General features: G+C 43.4%; 1 protein-coding gene across 8 annotated transcripts in view; it reads left to right on the forward strand.

Annotated features, from left to right (window-relative positions):
• The first annotated feature begins 1,293 nt into the window (after window positions 1–1,293).
• LOC109866305 (eukaryotic translation initiation factor 5-like) overlaps window positions 1,294–20,517 on the forward strand; it is a 28,385-nt gene continuing 9,161 nt past the window's right edge. Inside the window, exons 1-9 of one of the 8 annotated variants that reach the window (XM_031800762.1) lie at window positions 1,344–1,479; window positions 1,718–1,947; window positions 2,031–2,172; window positions 2,744–3,042; window positions 3,608–3,689; window positions 5,771–5,943; window positions 12,913–13,024; window positions 13,709–13,824; window positions 14,576–14,737. In XM_031800762.1, coding sequence (XP_031656622.1) covers window positions 2,971–3,042; window positions 3,608–3,689; window positions 5,771–5,943; window positions 12,913–13,024; window positions 13,709–13,824; window positions 14,576–14,737 — 717 coding nt within the window. In that variant the 5' untranslated portion in view covers window positions 1,344–1,479; window positions 1,718–1,947; window positions 2,031–2,172; window positions 2,744–2,970. Of the gene's footprint in view, window positions 1,579–1,717; window positions 1,948–2,030; window positions 2,173–2,743; window positions 3,043–3,607; window positions 3,690–5,770; window positions 5,944–12,912; window positions 13,025–13,708; window positions 13,825–14,575; window positions 14,738–20,517 lie in introns of all 8 variants that reach the window. The other 7 variants (XM_031800764.1, XM_031800759.1, XM_031800760.1 and 4 more) reach the window with 7 other exon arrangements.

The raw sequence follows: 20,517 nt of genomic DNA on the forward strand, positions 1-20,517 counted from the left end.
AAATAATATGAAGCTATCCTCAGTTATTAGGTCTGAGTAGTCAAGTATGTCTAATACTAGTCTGACATTGTTAGAAATATGTCTGTTCCTCATGAAGCCAGACTGTGTTTCATCAATGATTGCATCCAGGACTTCTTTATTTTTTTGCAAGTAGTAAGGCTAATATCTTATAGTCATTATTAAGAAGACAAATTGGACGCCACTTATCGATGCACACCATTTCTTTTTAGGCTTAGGTATCAGTGTTATTAACCCCCGACTCATTGTAGGAGGGAGAACATTGTTTTTAATACTCTCTAAAAAGACTTCAAATAGGAAGGGAGCTACTTGTTCAGAAAATAATTTGTACAATTCTGATGTAATTCCATCAACACCTGGTGATTTATTGTTCTTTAGATGCTTGATAGACTCTATAATCACTGTTTAGATTCTATATCACTGATAGAGTGAACATTATTCAGTGAGTTAAACATATCTGTGGATTCCTGACAGTACGTAGAGCTATACAATTTTCTGTAAATATTGCTACAGTATTTAGCTATACATTTTTGGTCATCTGTAATAACACCAATGTTCAACTTAGGGATAGAGTTATTTGTAGAGTGATATTTCTCATCGCCCAAGAAATAGGATGAACTCTTGATCTCCCTCCTCAATCCATTTTTTCCTAGATCTAATAAAGGCTCCTTCTGCTTTTAATTTATATATATTATCCAGTTTGAGTTAAAAAAAAGATCAGTTCCATCTTCTCCCCTGAGAGGCCGGCTGGGGATCTCTGAGAAAGGGAAGTTATGTGAATTGATCATCTTTTTCTCCTCAGCTCTTCTGGTCTTAGAAAATATGGTAGTAATCTTGCTAATGTATTTGGACACCTCAAATTTAAAGAGCTCCCAGTTCTTGCAATAAGCCCTTTCCCAAAAGTGTGAAAGCAGATCTTTAACCTCAAATTTAACTATATCATTATTTAATAACGAGCTATTTAGCTTCCAGTAGGATGCTCTACCAAGGTTAGTATCAGGGGTAAATATTTTGATATCAATGTAAATGGACCTATGGCCTGTAAGGGGAGTAGTACACATATTTGTAGTAACACTCACTATCAATACATCTGGATATAAGCCAACAATCTATTCCGGATTGTCTGGAACCTGTTTTATTACTCCAAGTGAATGATCTGTCGGCCGGAAACTTTTCTCTCCATATATCAGTAAGATCAAACTTTTCCATAAAAAGTGTTAAACCCAAATTCTGATTAGTTGGCCTGCCAAGTAGGCAACCAGCCAGGTCTACTTGGCTGACTTGCCTCGGAAACGACAGGATGTGGTCTATTTTAGTCGAACATGTTCATGTCGCTTAGTGCCGCTAAAGGTCGCTGATTTGATGACGTGGTCCAAATGGTCGGGAAAAGTGTCGGAGGTCGTGGAGATTGACAGCACATTATAGTGGCGTTGCAGGCACCTATGTGAGAGCGTTCTGGAGGTGAGTCCAAGCAAGTTGGCCAGCTAGATTACCCATTTCTATTATTCACCAGCAAGTATTCAAAACGTAACAGAGCGGATCAACTTGAATCCTTTTTAGGTAGCTAACGTGAATACTATTGTCAGTTTTTCTATGTATAGTCGTTGCTAATGTGCCGATGCTAGCTATTACCAAAGTACAGATGCCAGCTTTCGCTGTCATTTTCTAAGTTATAGTACTTGTTTGTTGTTCGTTACAGATACCCCATTTTTGGGCGTCTCGAGTTTTGTTTGTGGGCTCTACCCCCCCATCGTAAGTCGGACTACTCTTTCCGCACCGTTGCAGTGCGGCTCGGTCTCCACCACAACCTTACTGCTCATCCCACACAACACATTATTGCGTCTCTGCCTGGGCGACCAGCGGTGTGTTTATGTCTTTGTTTTGCGAAAACGGTGAGTACCCGGACGAAAGGAGCGACGGATGGGAAAGGTATTTTAACCTCACTTATACTTGAATCCCTACTGCTCTGTGTCAGTACGTCATTTTAATTGATTTCAAACCTGTTTGTATAGTGAATGCGCCTCCTATGTGGACCAAAGATGGCGTCTTTCTCCCCCCGCGGACTGCTTCACTGTATGACGCACTCTGCAGCACATTGCACAATTGAGGCCCGGTGTGCTTTTCTGTCTAACCCATTTATCAGCTACATTACATGTGCGTTGATTTTTATAGTGATGTGTTCGCTACATTGACAATGAGTGTTTTCGTAGCAATGGTGCAATTAACATGTGCTGGTTGTCTTCATTTTATTTTAGTCCGCTGTGCGTTTGGATTATTTATTTCCACATGTTTCTGGAATTCTCATGTGCATTTGCCATCTGTTTAGTGTTACATAGGTAGGAAGCTGCAATGGCATACCTGACCATATTACACCACTGTATGTGGACTAGTTATTACTCTGCAAATGTGTACAATCTTGTACATTGTGGTGACTGTCAACCTGCCAAGGGACTTTAATGATAATTGGTCTGATTTGACAATTAGGCCTATTCGTACAGCTAAAGTTTAGAAATGAAGTGATGACTCTTTCAGTATAATGGGATACAACATGTAAATACATGGGCACTGCCGTTTGGCAGGTGACATAAGTGACCGTATGCAAGGTTAAGAAGCCCATAGGGCCTAGGGACTTGTGTCTTGTGCCAGTCTCACACTAGAAAGCAGCGTCCAATCATACTCTATACTAACATTTATTCTTTGCTGTTATGCCTTCCATGGATTTCAGTCTTCCCCTCTCTTCTCAGAGCTGTTGCGCAGCTGTTGGAACCTGTGTGCAGGGAACTTAGCCTACAAGCGCGGCACTTGCAGCCTCAGTGGCAAGACCTTTTTCATGTCCAAGCCCGAACCCGCTTCCAGTCGTTTATGTCATCCCCTCTTCGCCAGACAGAGGATACCAAAAATTTTCAGTCCAAGATCTTCCTGTCGTACTGATAAAGCCCGTGGCCAGCCATCATGTCTGTTAACGTCAACCGCAGCGTGTTGGACCAGTTCTACCGTTACAAGATGCCCCGTATAATCGCCAAGGTGAGTACAGGTTGTGGTGGTCTGGAGTCACTGTCATCCCCCTCATATTTTAGGCTCAGGATCTGATCCTAGACCTGTGGTTATGGGGAAACTTTACCTTGAACAGTGTGGTGGTTGTCATGAGGGGTTGTTCAGTGTCCAGAGCTGTGTCGGGGGGCCGAGGGATGTCCCAATGGTCAGAGCTTCATTCCCTTGTCTCTTCCTTATAGAGCACTGAAATGCTTTGAAATCACTATGCTGGAGACGTAACCAATCCATTTAATTGCTCAAGGGAAGGCCATGTATAGCCCGAGGAGAAACCTTGTTCTTGAAACAACACTGAAATAAATGTTCCCTCTGAAAGACTTTACAAAACCTACTTTCCACTCAAAGATGCTTAGATTTAATGTGATTTTTCTCAAATGTTGTACTTAAATGAAAGTGGACCCCCTCTGCCTTTGTGCACTCGTCTCGCACATGAGGAGCAGCTTAATTGGCACATTGAGTGGAAAGGTATTTACGCTGTTAGAATGTGACCACTGTGAAACAGTTTGAAACATGTCATCTCCCCCCCCACATCCTCCAGGTGGAAGGCAAGGGGAATGGGATAAAGACTGTCATAGTCAACATGACCGACGTTGCCAAGTCTCTGAATAGGCCTCCCACGTGTGAGTATGCCTCCTTCCCCAGCTCAGTGCCTGTTTGCGCTGGTATGACCCACTAAATTGGCATCCATTTCACAAGGTTGTGATTGTGAGCAGTTTGGAATATTTGTCAGTACTTGTAAATTGCACTCTTTCCCTGGCCTCTCCATTGTGCCCAGTCATCTGTAAATATACATTCTTTGTGGGTCTGTGTAACCTGAGGGGAAATACACTGCTCAAAAAAATAAAGGGAACACTTAAACAACACAATGTAACTACAAGTCAATCACACTTCTGTGAAATCAAACTGTCCACTTAGGAAGCAACACTGATTGACAATAAATGTCACATGCTGTTGTGCAAATGGAATAGGCAATTAGCCATCAACCCCAATAAAGGAGTGGTTCTGCAGGTGGTGACCACTTCTCAGTTCCTATGCTTCCTGGCTGATGTTTTGGTCACTTTTGAATGCTGGCGGTGCTTTCACTCTAGTGGTAGCATGAGACGGAGTCTACAAACCACACAAGTGGCTCAGGTAGTGCAGCTCATCCAGGATGGCACATCAATGCGAGCTGTGGCAAGAAGGTTTGCTGTGTCTGTCAGCGTAGTGTCCAGAGCATGGAGGCGCTACCAGGAGACAGGCCAGTACATCAGGAGACGTGGAAGAGGCCGTAGGAGGGCAACAACCCAGCAGCAGGACCGCAACCTCAGCCTTTGTGCATGAGGAGCACTGCCAGAGCCCTGCAAAATGACATCCAGAAGGCCACAAATGTGCATGTGTCTGCTCAAACGGTCAGAAACAGACTCCATGAGGGTGGTATGAGGGCCCGACGTCCACAGATGGGGGTTGTGCTTACAGCCCAACACCGTGCAGGACGTTTGGCATTCGCCAGAGAACACCAAGATTGGCAAATTCGCCACTGGCGCCCTGTGCTCTTCACAGATGAAAGCAGGTTCACACTGAGCACCTGTGACAGTCTTGAGACGCCGTGGAGAATGTTCTGCTGCCTGCAACATCCTCCAGCATGACCGGTTTGGCGGTGGGTCAGTCATGGTGTGGGATGGCATTTCTTTGGGGGGGCCGCACAGCCCTCCATGTGCTCGCCAGAGGTAGCCTGACTGCCATTAGGTACCGAGATGAGATCCTCAGACCCCTTGTGAGACCATATGCTGGTGCGGTTGGCCCTGGGTTCCTCCTAATGCAGCAGTTCCTGCAAGAGGAAGACATTGATGCTATGGACTAGCCCGCCCGTTCCCCAGACCTGAATCCAATTGAGCACATCTGGGACATCATGTCTCGCTCCATCCACCAACGCCACGTTGCACCACAGACTGTCCAGGAGTTGGCGGATGCTTTAGTCCAGGTCTGGGAGGAGATCCCTCAGGAGACCATCCGCCACCTCATCAGGAGCATGTCCAGGCGTTGTAGGGAGGTCATACAGGCACGTGGAGGCCACACACACTACTGAGCCTAATTTTGACTTGTTTTAAGGACATTACATCAAAATTGGATCAGCCTGTAGTGTGGTTTTCCACTTTCATTTTGAGTGCGACTCCAAATCCAGACCTCCATGGGTTGATAAATTATCAATGGAAATAAAAGTTGTGTGATTTTGTTGTCCGCACATTCAACTATGTAAAGAAATAAGTATTTAATAAGAATATTTTATTCATTCAGATCTAGGATGTGTTATTTTAGTTTTCCCTTTTATTTTTTTGAGCAGAGTAGCGTGAAAGGGGACTTAACACTCAAATCATAGTTTGTTGGATTTTTTCAGGCCTCAAGTAGTTTGACAAGATGAGTCCACATTAGTTGTGTAGATTGGGCTCAAAGTGAATGCCTCAACTCAAAGTGGATCAAAATATATGGCGCTTTTGCATTCATTTTGGATTGTGGCATATAGCCTGATCCACAACACTGATGGCATGGGAGCAGGAATCATTTTGATGTGGTGGACCCCCTTTTATCTTTAGGAAAGGTGAAGAGCCTATTGGCTATGAATATCAGAAGAAAATATAACCCACTCTCCAAAACCTATGATGAGGATAGGAAGGCTTTAAACAAAGAAACTCAAACGTATGTCTTTCTCGTTCTCCCTGTCCAGATCCCACCAAATTTTTTGGTTGTGAGTTGGGTGCCCAGACCCAGTTTGATGCCAAAAACGACCGCTTCATCGTCAATGGGTCCCACGAGGCGAACAAGCTGCAGGACATGCTGGACGGATTCATCCGGAAGTTTGTTCTGTGTCCCGAGTGTGACAATCCCGAAACCGACCTGGTAAATAGTCCGGAAATCTTTTCCTTTCCCCCGTCCACCATTTGTCAGATTCTGGGAAAGGTCTAATTGAAAACCGACCCACCCTCTGCTATCACTTGAAAGGGCTGGGAATGCCAGCTCTTCACTATCCATCCATTTTGGATTTGGACTTATTTCCTATATCCAACCAGTACCGACTGGCCTCCTCTGTTTTAAAGAATAAATCCACTGTTTGCAACAGGAGGGTCACATGATTGAGGTTCCATTTGGCATTAGCTCAGTTTTCCATCGAAACAGCCTTGTCTCCTGGGCTTGGCATCCTCTATGTTGCTGTGTTGTCTGTACAGTGAGGAAGGGAGGGGTGAACTCTCTACCCCTCTGTTTATGCCATGTTTTCATTGACAGGGCAGGTTTCTATTCTAATAATGTCAGCACTGTCGTCAGTCCGTGTAGCCAGAGGGATTCTGTTTTTCACCGGTGGGCCGTGCCGTTACGAATGACTGGATGGAATGAAATGTGCACGGTGACTCATTCCACAGCTTTCATTGGATAACCGGGGCCGGCCCAAACTGTGTTTAGTTATGTCTAGGGATGCACAATATATCGGTAAGTACATAGGAATCGCCCGATATTAGCTAAAAAATGCCTGCATCGGCCCGATTTTTTTTTTTTTTTTTTTTTTTTTTTTTTTGTCTAGTTTAACGCTGATGTGCAAAACCGATGTCAAAGCTGACATACCTATAACGTAGGTAGATGACGAATGACGCCACGGAGAATCCAGCGCTGCACATGCAACACAGCATTCCTAACCTAGCCCACAGTGTCTGCTGTGTGGATCGAGCAGTCAACAAGTCGATCAGTCATTTGAAAGAGGAAGAATATTTCAGCGAGACAACTCAAAAGCGAAATCCATTAATGCTGAGATAATTGCCCTTAACAACCGTTCTGTCGTGGTTGTTGGCTTTCGCCGACTGGTCAAGCACCTGTACACATTTGGACCGGCGATGTCAGCCCCATGAGCATTGAGTCTGACAGCATAGTGGGTCGACAAGGATTTCATACTGAGGAAAGCCGTATTGCATGCTCATTAATGTGCTGGTTCTCATACCGCTGCTGCCATTTCAATGGGATTTGAGAACATGTTTGAAGCACGAACACTCCTAGCTCCATTCAAACAACTGACTGGAGAAATAAGCTCAACGGCTTTTGCAGCAGACGTCATACCCTGTCATGGCATTGAAATGCCTGCTCAACAAAAATGCCAACACAGACTGTTGGGTTAACTTGGAAAAGTACTAGAGGCTGTGATCAAGCGATTCAGTGGCATTCTCTCTGAGCCTCTACTGTGTCGCCACCATGCTCAATGCTAGGTACAATGACTGCTTCTTCGATGCAGACAAGAAACAGGGTTTACGTGACATGTTAAACACAGCTGGACAAGATGGAAATGGACACAGTGACAGTGCGCACCAAGGAGGAGAGGCAGAGCTGATAATTCACTGCTTGACGTGTATGATGAAATCCTGGTTGACACTGAACAAAACAGCACAGTAAGTGAAAGAAATAGGTTTTGATGTTTTTCTGGTAATGGGGACTTTTTGGGTGTGTGTGTGCGCAAGTAAACCCAGCAAAAAAAGAAATGTCCCATTTTCAGGACCCTGTATTTCAATGATAATTTGAAGTTAATTGGATTTTTACAAATTATCATTGTAAAGGGTTTAAATGCGGTTTCCTATGCTTGTTCAATTCATGAACATGCACCTGTGGAACTGTCGTTAAGACACTAACAGCTTACGGACAGTAGGCAATTAAGGTCAGTTGTGAAAACTTAGGACACTAAAGAGGCCTTTCTACTGACTCTGAAAAACAACAGAGGAAAGATGCCCAGGGTCCCTGCTCATCTGTGTGAATGTGCCTTGGGCATGCTGCAAGGAGGCATGAGGACTGCAGATGTGGCCAGGGCAATAAATTGCAATGTCCGTACTGTGAGATGCCGAAGACAGCACAACCGGGAGACAGGACGGACAGCTGATCGTCCTCGCAGTGGCAGACCACGTGTAACAATACCTGCACAGGATCGGTACATCCGAACATCACACCTGCGGGACAGGTACAGGATGACGACGACAGCCCGAGTTACACCAGGAACGCACCATCCCTCCAGTGCTCAGACTGTCCGCAATAGGCTGAGAGAGGCTGGACTGGGGGCTTTTAGGCCTGTTGTAAGGCAGGTCCTCACCAGAGAACACCGGCAACAATGTCACGTATGGGCACAAACCCACCATCGCTGGACCAGACAGGACTGGCAAAAAGTGCTCTTTGACGAGTCCCGGTTTTATCTCACTAGGGGTGATGGTCGGATTCGCGAAGGAATGAGTGTTACCGAGGCATGTACTCTGGAGTGTGAGGTGGAGGGTCCGTCATGGTCTGGGGCACAGCATCATTGGACTGAGTTTGTTGTCATAGCAGGCAATCTCAACAAGCCTGCAATGTGAGCGGACGTTTCCTTTTTTGCTGAATTTAACTATTAGAATGCTTAAGGCTGCTATAATTATAAATATTGTTAGTGTCGCTTTTTTGGCAAGGAAAATATTGGTGATAAATTTGATGCGCATTTTCCTTGCTCCTGACTGCATGTGCTGCTCTAGAAATGGCAGGAACTGTACCCATCAATATTTGTTGATACAACTGACATTAGAAAATATACATTCCATTACATGGGCCACATCATTTGAATGACGATTTTACATTACCATGGAGATGATTGCATCACATTACCAGGCAGCTGTTGCAAGTGCGATATGGCCAAAAATTCATTTTTTTTTCATAATTATAGGCGATTTTTACGATATCTTGATTTTGTTTTCTCTAAGTTCTGTTGTAAAATGTAAAGGTCAATTACACTGCATTTCTAACAGTCAGCAATAATCTAATGAATTTAAGGCTCGAAGTTTTAGCCTACCTAGGCTAAATGTCTTCCACAACCATAATACCCACTAATGGGGCTGGGTGATATGGAAAAAATATATTTTTGACTTTCATTGTAATAATGAAAGTTCTGAGTAGGTCATGACCCTAGGGTGGCACCACATAAATGAAAGTGATTTTCAATGGGGCTTTCTCCACTTATACCACATGTCAAACTCATTCCAGAGGGTCGAGTGTCTGCGTGGATTCGCTCCTCCCTTGTACTTGATTGCTGAATCAAGGCCACTAATTAGTAAAGAACTCACCTCGTTATCTTAACTTGCAGACACTAGGCCCTCCTTAGAATGCATTTGACACCCCTGATTTTATACTGTTTAATCCCCCCCCCCCCCCCCCCCCCCCCCCCAAAGGAAATCTGTAAATATTAGACAATTCTATTTGATGTTTCTAAAGTAAATGTACACTGTGTTTTTAAAATTGAGCACACAGCCATGCAATCTCCATAGACAAACATTGGCAGTAGACTGGCCTGTACTGAAGAGCTCAGTGCCTTTCAATGTGGCACTGTCATATGATGCCACCTTTCCAGCAAGTGACTTTGTCCATTTCTGCCCTGCTGGAGCTTCCCCAGTGAACTGTAAGTGCTGTTATTGTGAAGCAACAACGATTCAGCCGTGAAGTGGAAGGCCACACAAGCGCACAGAACAGGATCGACTGGTGCGTAGCGCTTCAATCATTTGTTCTTGGTTGCCACACTCACTACTGAGTTCCAAACATCCTCTGGACGCAAAGTACGAACAAGAACTGTTCATCTGGAGCTTCATGAAATGGGTTTCCATGGTTGAGCGGCCGCACACAAGCTTAAGATCACCATGCGCAATGCCAAGCATTGGCTGGTACTGTATGTAAATAAGGTGTCTTATTTAATTTTCAAACATTTCTAAACCTGTTTTTGCTTTGTTATTGTATGTAGATTGAGGTAACTTTATTTAATACATTTTTGAATAATGCTGTAATGTGGAAAGAGTAAAGGGGTCTGAATATTTTCCGAATGTACTGTACATTACCTTCAGTCGGAGGGGCCTTGTCCTGCTTCTGCAATCTGCTCCTTCATTCATCAGCAACAGAGCATTGTGGTAGATGCATGTTGGGTGTGTGTCATGATGAGCAACTAGATGCTGTGCTTGACACATTTTATGAAATTGCTAATTCCAGTTACTAATAAGCACAAACCCATTATGACAAACACTAAACTGTTAAATCCCCTTGTATTGATGATGAATTGAAAAATGGTATGGCAAACAAGTAAACTACTTGTACTATTTTACTACTAAAGGCTTTGGAGCACCTTAAATGACATTTTTGAGGGGGGAAAGCCAACTTGGCTCACTCATTCATTGAATCCAGGTTCATTTATCACAAAACCCACTATTGCCAACTACTTTAAAGACATTTTCATTGGCACGATAAGCAAACTTAGGGATGAAATGTCAGCAACAAATTGTCTTTCAACAATGGCAAGCCACCGGGGTCTGACAATCTGGATGGAAAATTACTGAGGATAATAGCAGGCAATTTTGCCACTCCCATTTGCCACATCTTCAGTCTAAGCCTACTAGAAAATGTGTGCCCTCAGACCAGGAGGGAAGCTAAAGTAATTCCACTACCCAAGAATAGTAAAGCTCCCTTGACTGTCTCATAGTTGACCAATCAGCCTGTTACAAACCCTTAGTAAACCTCTAGAAAGAATTGTGTTTGATTAGATACAATGCTGTTTCATAGGAGACAAATTGACAACAGACTTTCCGCACTCATATGGAAGGACACTCAACAAGCACGGCACTTACACAAATGACTGACTGGCTAAGAGAAATTGATGATAAAATGATTGTGGGGGCTGTCTTGTTAGACTTCAGTTGCAGCTTTTGATATCGATCATAGTCTGTTGCTGAAATGTTTTATTTGTTATGGCATTACACCACCTATACAGAGGGTGTTCTTTAATGGCAGCATCTCAAACATAATCCAGCTAGAATCAGGAATTCCCCAGGGTAACTGTTTAGGCCCTTTGTAAAAAGCAATCTTTTACTAACGACATGACACTGCCTTGGAGTAAGGCCAGAGTGTCTATGTATGTGGAGGACTCAACGCTCTACACATTAGCTAATACAGTGACTGAAATGACTGCAACACTTACGAGCTGCAGTTAGTTTCAGAATGGGTAGCAAGCAATAAGTTGGTCCGAAATGTTTCAAAAAGCATTGTGACAAACCATTCACTTAAACCCTAAACCTCAACTACATCTCGTTATGAATGATGTGGAAATTGAGCAAGTTGAGATGACTAAACTGCTTTGAGTAACCCTGGGTTGTAAACTGTCATGGTCAAAACACATTGATACAGTAGTAGCTAAGATGGGGAGAAGTCTGTCCATAATAAAGTGATGCTCTGCCGCCTTAACACTCAAGGTAGGTCCTACAGGCCCTAGTTTTGTCACACCTGGACTACTGTTCAGTCGTGTGGTCAGGTGCCACGAAGAGGGACTTGGGAAAATTGCAGTTGGCTCAGAACAGGGCAGCATGGATGGCCCTTGGATGTACACAGAGAGCTAATATTAATGGCATGCATGTCAATCTCTCATGGCTCAAAGTGGAAGAGAGATTTGACTTTTTCATGGCTTGATTTTGTAAGGGGTGTTGACAAGCTGAATACACCCAAGATGTTTGTTTAAACTACTAGCACACAGCTCGGACACCCACGCATACCCCACAAGACATGCCACCGGAGGTCCCTTCACAATCCCAAAGTCCAGATCAGACTATGGGAGGCGCACAGTACTACATAGAGCCATGACTACATGGAACTCTATTCCACATCAGGTAACTGAAGTCACAACAGGTCTAACTAAATGTTATGACCGCAGCATAATGTGGTTTGACACTGGGTGTCAAGTCGTGTTACCAACTTTTGTTTAAAGTAAATAAGCTTTGAACTTTTATGCCGGTGCTTCAAAAAATGTATATTTTACTCTGCTCTTCAAGTGCGCACAACCCCCAACCAGGCAGTGTTGTAGCTCAAGGTGGGATAGGCGATTTGATATAATTCATAGATTTTTGACTTTGTGCCTTTAATTTACCAGCTATGAAACAAAATGGCAGAAATACTTAAACAGCTACTGCAGAATTTATTTGACTATAAATATGATCATACTGGACTTTTTCCCACCGCCAATGTGGCTGGTGAAATGGACCTCTTACCAGCCAAAATCTACCTGCAGGTGGCGGTTGTTCATTTTGGGTCCTGAATGATCATGCAGTTTAATCAGCTTCTTGAGATTCTTTTTATATTTTTTTACCTTTTATTTAACCAGGCAAGTCAGTTAAGAACAAATTCTTATTTTCAACGACAGCCTAGGAACAGTGGGTTAACTGCCTTGTTCAGGGGCAGAACGACAGATTTGTACCTTGTCAGCTCGGGGGTTTGAACTTGCAACCTTCCAGTTACTAGTCCAACGCTCTAACCACTAGGCTACCCTGCCGCCCCATATGCCACACCTGTCAGGTGAATGGGTTAATGTGGCAAAGGAGAATTTCTCACAGGGATGTAAACTAATTTGTGAAGTAAGCTTTTTGTGTGTATGCAACATTTCTGGGATCTTTCTATTTCAACTCATGAAATAAGGGACCTTCACCTTTTTAAAAATATTTTTGTTACATGTTGATTAAGCCAAGACTCTGTCTACTTTTTAGTCCTGGCCTGTGCTTAATCTAGGTCCGTGCAGCTGGCCCGTAATGTTTAGGAGAGAAATGTATAGTCACAAAGGCATTTTTAAAGCTGCAAGAACGCAATTAGCTACTCAAAATGGCAATCCTGCATACTTGTTTTTATAATTTTGGGGCTGCACACGTCTGCGTACTTTTGCGACGCAACTACACAGGATTGCCATTTTGCATATCTTACTGTAGTTCCTCCTTTGCCTACTGCAAAGGGTATAACTTAGGCTTTAGCCCTAAGGCTGTACTGAAAATGTTACTGTCATTTTTATGTATCCCTGTTCTCCAGCACATCAATGCCAAGAAACAAACCATTGGGAACTCCTGCAAGGCTTGCGGCTACAGGGGCATGCTGGACACGCGACACAAGCTCTGCACGTTCATCCTCAGGAATCCACCAGGTGCGCCAGACCAGGAACAAACAGGGTTTATGCATGCTCTGGGAATGCCTGAGAAAAGCAGGGAATTGTAAAGTATGTGTTCAAATGCAGCTGGACAGAAGCCTTTTATTTCTTTCAGGAAAACTGCTTAGTCAGACATGCATTCCAGCATGGACATTCTGGAAATTCCATTCATTTAATATGCTAGTGTTTTCTTGCAAAGTCAGGAAATGTCAGAATATACTGTACAGGTTTGTTCAGTCTGAGGTTGTTCAATGTGGCCTTTGTTTAAAGAGAACCACAGACACACTATAGCCTTAATTTTAATGCACACGTGAACACAGCCATTCTTTTATGTTGCTAGACACAAGCAACTTATAAAGGCATTCGGTGAGTCACGTTAAGTGGTCTATTAAGGGTGTCAATGTACAGGGTGAATTTATATGAGTCATTTGTCATAGGTCAAAGATGAGCAGCAGTGAGCATTGGACTATTCTGAGGGCAGCATCTGCTGTGTCATCTGCTCTCCCAGTGGTTTTTAACACTGCCAGAAGTCATTGAAGGCTTCCTGGGTGTATTGAATTTACTACACTAAAAAGCCCTGCTTCTCCTGCTGGGTAAATGCCTGAGAAACACAAGGAATGGAGGAAAGATTGTAATAATAGCTTCTATTCTGACTGCCGTGATCTCGCTGTCTGCAAACAGAGGACACTGGGTCTGCCAAGAAGAAGGAGAAGAAGAGCAAGAAGAAGGACAAGGAGAACGGCTCCAGTGATGGCGAAGCCGCAAACCACAATGACATAGACGCCCCCGATGCTGTGGTGAGTACAAGCACTTCATCTCCCAGTGCCAGCCAGACCTAGGTCAAATACGTTGTTGTAAACTTCAGGTGCGCTCGATTTAGCTTGACTGGCGTGACGGTTGTGCTTGACAGACCTTGACCTGGAGACTTGTCTTGCAAGGCCTAGTTGCCTAACCGTTGACATTGTCGTGACTTTACTTTCATTAATCTGATGACTATTTATTTAATCCACCATGTTTAATTGTTACCCGATTTTAAATGAATCATGTCACAAATAACTAATTAGGATTTGGGGCACCACGGAAGAAGTAGTTTTAAAGAGTTAAGATCTCCCGAATTAAACTCTAGGTCTTTATAGGTCTTTACCTATTACATACATTTACCTAAGTGGTGGGAGAGGGTCTGGTTATTGCAGGCTGATCTGACCCATTGTGATCCTTACAGGACAGTCATGACAACATTATGGAACATGATTTTATTCCCATCCCTCTGCCTTTGCTCACTCTCCTTCACAGATCTGATATAACTGGATAGGTGAAAGCAATATAGCACAATCTAGGTAGAGCTGTTTATTACACTTAACCAATTGTCTCAGAGCCATGAAGGGGAGTGAACGAGAGTAGATGAAACCCAACCCCAGTCTCCATTCTATCCCATTGTTTTTCTTTCTCTGTAGCATACAACCTCATTGGATTAGTTTCACTGCGTAACACTGATCCGTGTTATTTTCAATAGCGCTGTGTAACTCGAATCTAATGGATATGCTCTAGGACCGAGACGACGATGATGAGGACTGGGCGGAGGAGACGACTGAGGAGGCCCAGCAGCGCAGGATGGAGGAGATCAGCACGCACGCTAAGAACCTGACCCTCAGCGAGGACCTGGAGAAGCCCTTGGAGGAGAGGGTCAACCTCTTCTACAACTTTGTCAAGGTCAGACTCCCGGGCCCTGTCCAGGAATGACCCTATTTCTGTTTTGCCATAACACAGTTGCTTATTGCTCAGTTACGTGTGAAGGCTCGAGCCCTGTACAGAAACAACCCGCACCTCCTTAGTTCAGACTCGCTTCATACAGATTCCTTTTTACAAAGGTCACAGTGTTTACAGTTGGCTCATTCCCCAGGTCGTTACTGTAAATAAATGTGTTCTCAGTCAACTTACCTGGTAAAATAAGTGGTAAAAAGAAAAGTGGTGACTTTAGGGTTGTCACCTCAATTCTCTAAACTAAAGCCCATTTTGCCTGGGTCATGTTGCCTTGCTTATTGCTCACGTGCATAAATTCCTCACCATCTTAAATAAGCATGCCCCATTCAAAAAATTTAGAACCAGGAACAGATATAGCCCTTGGTTCACTCCAGACCTGTCTGCCCTTGACCAGCACAAAAACATCCTGTGGCGTTCTGCATTCGCATCGAACAGCCCCTGTGATATGCAACTTTTCAGGGAAGTTGGGAACAAATATACACAGGCAGTTAGGAAAGCTTTTTCAAACAGAAATTTGCATCCTGTAGCACAAATTCAAAGTTCTGAGACCCCCCACAGCAACTCGCCCAAACCTCCCCCACTTTTCCTCCACCCAAATCCAGATAGCCGATGTTCTGAAAGAGCTACAAAATCTGGACCCCTACAAATCAGCCGGGCTAGACAATCTGGGCCCTCTCTTTCTAAAATTATCTGCTGAAATTGTTGCAACCCTTAGATTGGAAAGCTTCCACGGTCATCCCCCTGTTCAAAGGGGGAGACACTCTAGATCCAAGCTGTTACAGACCTATATCTACCCTACCCTGCCTTTCTAAAGTCTTCAAAAGCCAAGTTAACCTCTCTGGGATATGAGGAACGGTAGCGTCCCAACTGGCCAACATCCAGTGAAAATGCAGAGCGCCAAATTCAAATAAATTACTATAAAGATTTAACTTTCATGAAATCACACATTCAATATACCAAATTAAAGTTACACTTGTGAATCCAGCCAACGTGTCAGATTTAAAAATTGCTTTACGGCGAAAGCAGACGATGCTATTATCTGAGGATAGCACCCAAACAAACAAACACAGACCATCATATTTCAACCCTCCAGGCATGACACAAAACGCAGAAATAAAGATATAATTTATGCCTTACCTGTGACGAGCTTCTTCTGTTGACACTCCAATATGTCCCATAAACATCACAAATGGTCCTTTTGTTCGATTAATTCCGTCAATATATGTCCATTTATTTGACGCGTTTGATCCAGAAAAACACCGGGTCCAACTCGCGCATGACTACAAAAGTTACCTGTTTTGTCCAAACATTTCAAACTACTTTTGTTAACTTTTTAGGTATTTTTTAACGTAAATAATCGGTAAAAATTGAAGACTGGAAGATCTGTGTTCAATACCAGAGGAAAACCATGTGTAGCATGCTTTCAGGTCACGCGCCTCTAACAGTACACTTCCCTCGAGCCTCATTCTGAACAGGGCTACTTCTTAATTTCTCAAAGGAAAAACCGCAATCAATTTCTAAAGACTGTTGACATCCAGTGGAAGCGATAGGAACTGCAAGAAGGTCCCTTAGATGTGTGTCAAACTTTGCTTTATCTTGGCCAGGTCGCAATTGTAAATGAGAACTTGTTCTCAACTTGCCTACCTGGTTAAATAAAGGTGAAATAAAAAAGTACTTATGGCGGTGCCTACTGCCGATTCGTTTTTCAAATCATATGGGCAAAAACTTTAGCTCGATCTGGGATGCCAGGCCATATAAAGCATTCATACACCACTGTAAAAGCTTCACTTGTACAAACGTTTTACTTGAACCTGAAATGGTTCTCAAGTAGATAACTAAGAAAAGCTTATTCCTTGTTTTGAAAATGGCCTTTCTGCCATCACATTTTCGATTAATTGAAAATGAAACCTTTTTCAATCAAGCAATGCAGAGCTGGTTAGAACTTCAATTTTTCATATCTCAGAATGCACTCCCAGGAATCCCAGTTCCACAATAAATTTTTGTTTTGTTCGATAAAGTCCATTTATGTCCAAATACCTCCTTTTTGTTCGTGTTTAGGCCAGTAATCCAAATGCACAAGGCGCAGGCACTTAGTCCAAACAAAGTCAAAGTTATATTACAGTTCGTAGAAACATGTCAAACAATGTATATAATCAATCTTTAGGATGTTTTATCATAAATCTTCAATAATCCAACCGGACAATGCCTTGGTCATTAGAAATGAAAGGGAACGGAGCTCATGCTCAAGGCTGCGCGAGTGACTAAACTAAACGCTTTCTGCCAGACCCCTGGTTGAAACAGCTCTTTTCTCCCCCTTCACAATAGAAGCCTGAAACAACATTCTAAAAACTGTTGACATCTAGAAGCCTTAGGAAGTGCAATCTGACCCCATTTACACTGTATATTGGATAGGTAATCACTTGAAAAACTACAAACCTCAGATTTCCCACTTCCTGGTTGGATTTTTCTCAGGTTTTTGCCTGCCATATGAGTTCTGTTATACTCAGACATTATTTTTAACAGATTTGGAAACTTTAGAGTTTTCTATCCAAATCTACTAATTATATGCATATTCTAGCTTCTTGGTCTGAGTAACAGGCAGTTTACTTTGGGCACACTTTTCATCCGGACGTGAAAATACTGCCCCCTTGCATAAGAGGTTAATGAGCAGGGTGTGCTTGAAAGGATGCACAGAACTCTGCAATGTTGGGTTGTATTGGAGAGTGTCTTAAATCATTTCCCATACACACTCTGTGCCTGTATTTAGTTTATGCTAGTGAGGGCCAAGAATCCACTCACATAGGTACGTGGTTGCAAAGGGCATCAGTGTCTTAACAGCACAATTTGCCAAGGCAAGAAACTCTGAGCGCAGCCCTATCCAGAAGTCTGGCAGTGGCTTCTGATTTTAAATTAACCGCTTGTTGCAATTTCGATGAGGCTCTCTTGTTCAGCTATCGGTAAGTGGACTGGAGGCAGGACATGAAAGGGATAACAAATCCAGTTGTTTGTCCGTTTTGGGAAAGTACCTGCGTAATTGCGCACCCGGCTCACTCTGGTGCTTCGCTATATCACATTTGACATTGTCCGTAAGCTTGAGTTCATTTGCACACAAATCATATAATGATGGAAAGACTTGTGTTGTCCTTGTTAATGCAGACAGAAAATAACTTCTTAATCATAGCCTCAATTTTGTCTCGCACATTGAATATAGTTGCGGAGAGTCCCTGTAATCTTAGATTCAGGTCATTCAGGCAAGAAAAAACATCACCCAGATAGGCTAGTCGTGTGAGAAACTCGTCATCATGCAAGCGGTCAGACAAGTGAAAATTACGGTTAGTAAAAAATCCTTTAAGCTCGTCTATCAATTTTTTTAAAAATGGGTTAATACCTTTCCCCTTGATAACCAGCGCACTTCTGTATGTTGTGAAAGCGTTACATGATCGCTGCTCATATCATAATGCAGAAAATACACGGGAGTTCATGGGCCTTGCTTTAACAAAGTTAACCATGTTCGCTGTAGTGTCAAATATCTTTCAAGCTGTCAGGCATTCCCTTTGCAGCAAGAGCCTCTCAGTGGATGCTGAAGTGCAGTGTACCCAAGTGGCGTTGGGAGCAACTGCTTGCACGCACGTTACCAGTCCACTGTCTTCCTGTCATGGCTTTTGCTCCATCAGTACATATACCGACACATCTTGACCACCAACCAGTACCACCAGTACTTTTAAAAATAATCTCTCACGTTGTCCTGGTTTGCAGAAGAGGATGTCTTCCTTAAACATAACTGACATATACCAGGAGCTTTGCCAGGCCCGCCTCGTCTAACTCATCCAGCTGTAACGCATATAATTCACTGGCTTGTATGCGAAGCAGTAATTTGTTTCATAACATCTCCTGCCATGTCACTGATGTGTCGTTTAACAGTGTTTGATGAAGCCATTGTCTGTATAGTTTTTGGGGCCTTTTCCCACAGCATGGTCCCAGCCATATCCGCTGCAGGAGGAAGAATGAAGTCCTCCACAATAGTATGGGGCTGTCCAAGCCACTCAGTAGCTCACCATAAGACTCTTCTAGCCCCTTCTTATTAATGGTATTTGTTGCTTTTATACATGTCGTACTACTCAAACAATGTCTTTATTTTCGCTCAAACTCCTGTGGCTTATCTAATTGTCCTGTTTCTAAATGTCTGCACAAGAGTGTAATGGTTAATGTGATTGGATGTTAATTATTTTACTAGGCTACTTGTATTTTACATTGTGTTATTTCGCTGAACACTAGATGGTTTTATTTTTGGCAGTGAAACAGGGCATTACCCCAAAATGGAGGTGACAGGTGGCAGCGGGAGGAGGTAGGGAACTGGTCTGTCTTCCCAATATAAAGGATAAAAAATGGCATAAATAGGAAAGTATACCAGTTTGTAATTTGAGGACCAGGATGTTGACAGCAGTGCCATACAGATTGCAAAATAGCTGGGAAGAGATTTTTTTTTATGTACCAATTCCATGGCACAATTCCATTCCATGGTGTTATGAATTGATATATAAAATTGTGAGATTCAAGACTTTGTGGGGAGGGGGGTTCACAGGTTGGTTGAGAGCAGCTCTTGGGGGAACTGTGTGGAGGGGGGGACTGTGTGGGGAGGTCGCTGGTTCAGTTCCCCGATTTGCGTTAGCGGGAGATATGTTGATGTGCCCTTGGGCGGAGTGCTTGACCCTGGTTGCTCTGGATGAGTGTGTCTGCTAGATGACAATGTAAAAACAATATTATTATTTTTTTTGTCTATAAAAAAGTATTTGTACAGTACCAGTCAAAAGTTTGGACACCAGCTTTGCTCGGGACTCTCTCAATCAGCTTCACCTGGAATGCTTGAAGAAGTTCCCATATGCTGAGCACTTATTGGCTGCTTTTCCTTCCCTTTGCGGTCCAACTCATCCCAAACCATCTCAATTGGGTTGAGGTAGGGTGATTGTGGAGGCCAGGTCATCTGATGCACCGCTCTCCTTGGTCAAATAGCCCTTACACAGCCTGGAGGTGTGTTGGGTCGGTGTCCTTTGAAAAATAAATGATAGTCCCACTAAGCCCAAACCAGACGGGATGGCGTATCGCTGCAGAATCCTGTGGTAGCCAAATTGGTTAAGTGTGCCTTGAATTGTAAATAAATCACTTGTCAGTGTTACCAGCAAAGCACCATCACACCTCCTCCTTTCACGGTGGGAACCACATGCGGAGATCATCCGTTCACCTACTCTGTGTCTCACAAAGACACTGCTTTTGTTACCACCAGCTTTCCTCCGGTCTAACTTTTTATTTAACCAGGCAAGTCGGTTAAGAACCAATTCTTATTTACAATGACGGCCTACCCCGGCCAAACCCCTAACCCGGACGATGCTGGGCAGGTTGTGATTCAGCCTGGAATTGAACCAGGGTCTGTATTGACACCTCAAGCTTTGAAATGCAGTGCCTTAAGCCTCTGCACCACCACCGGGGATCCTACAAAAATGTAAATTGCTCGTGTATCTTGGCCTAAGCAAGTCTCTTATTGGTGTCCTTTAGTAGTGGTTTCTTTGCAGCAATTCAACCATGAAGGTCTGTTTCACAGTGTCCTCTGAACAGTTGATGTTGAGGTGTGTGTGTGTGTGTGTTGAACTCTGAAGCATTTATTTTGGCTGCAGTATCTGAGGCTGGTAAATCTAATGAACTTATCCTGCGCTGCAGAGGTAACTCTGGGTCTC

This window comes from Oncorhynchus kisutch, linkage group LG21 (genome assembly GCF_002021735.2).
Source record: "Oncorhynchus kisutch isolate 150728-3 linkage group LG21, Okis_V2, whole genome shotgun sequence".
Taxonomy (NCBI): domain Eukaryota; kingdom Metazoa; phylum Chordata; class Actinopteri; order Salmoniformes; family Salmonidae; genus Oncorhynchus; species Oncorhynchus kisutch.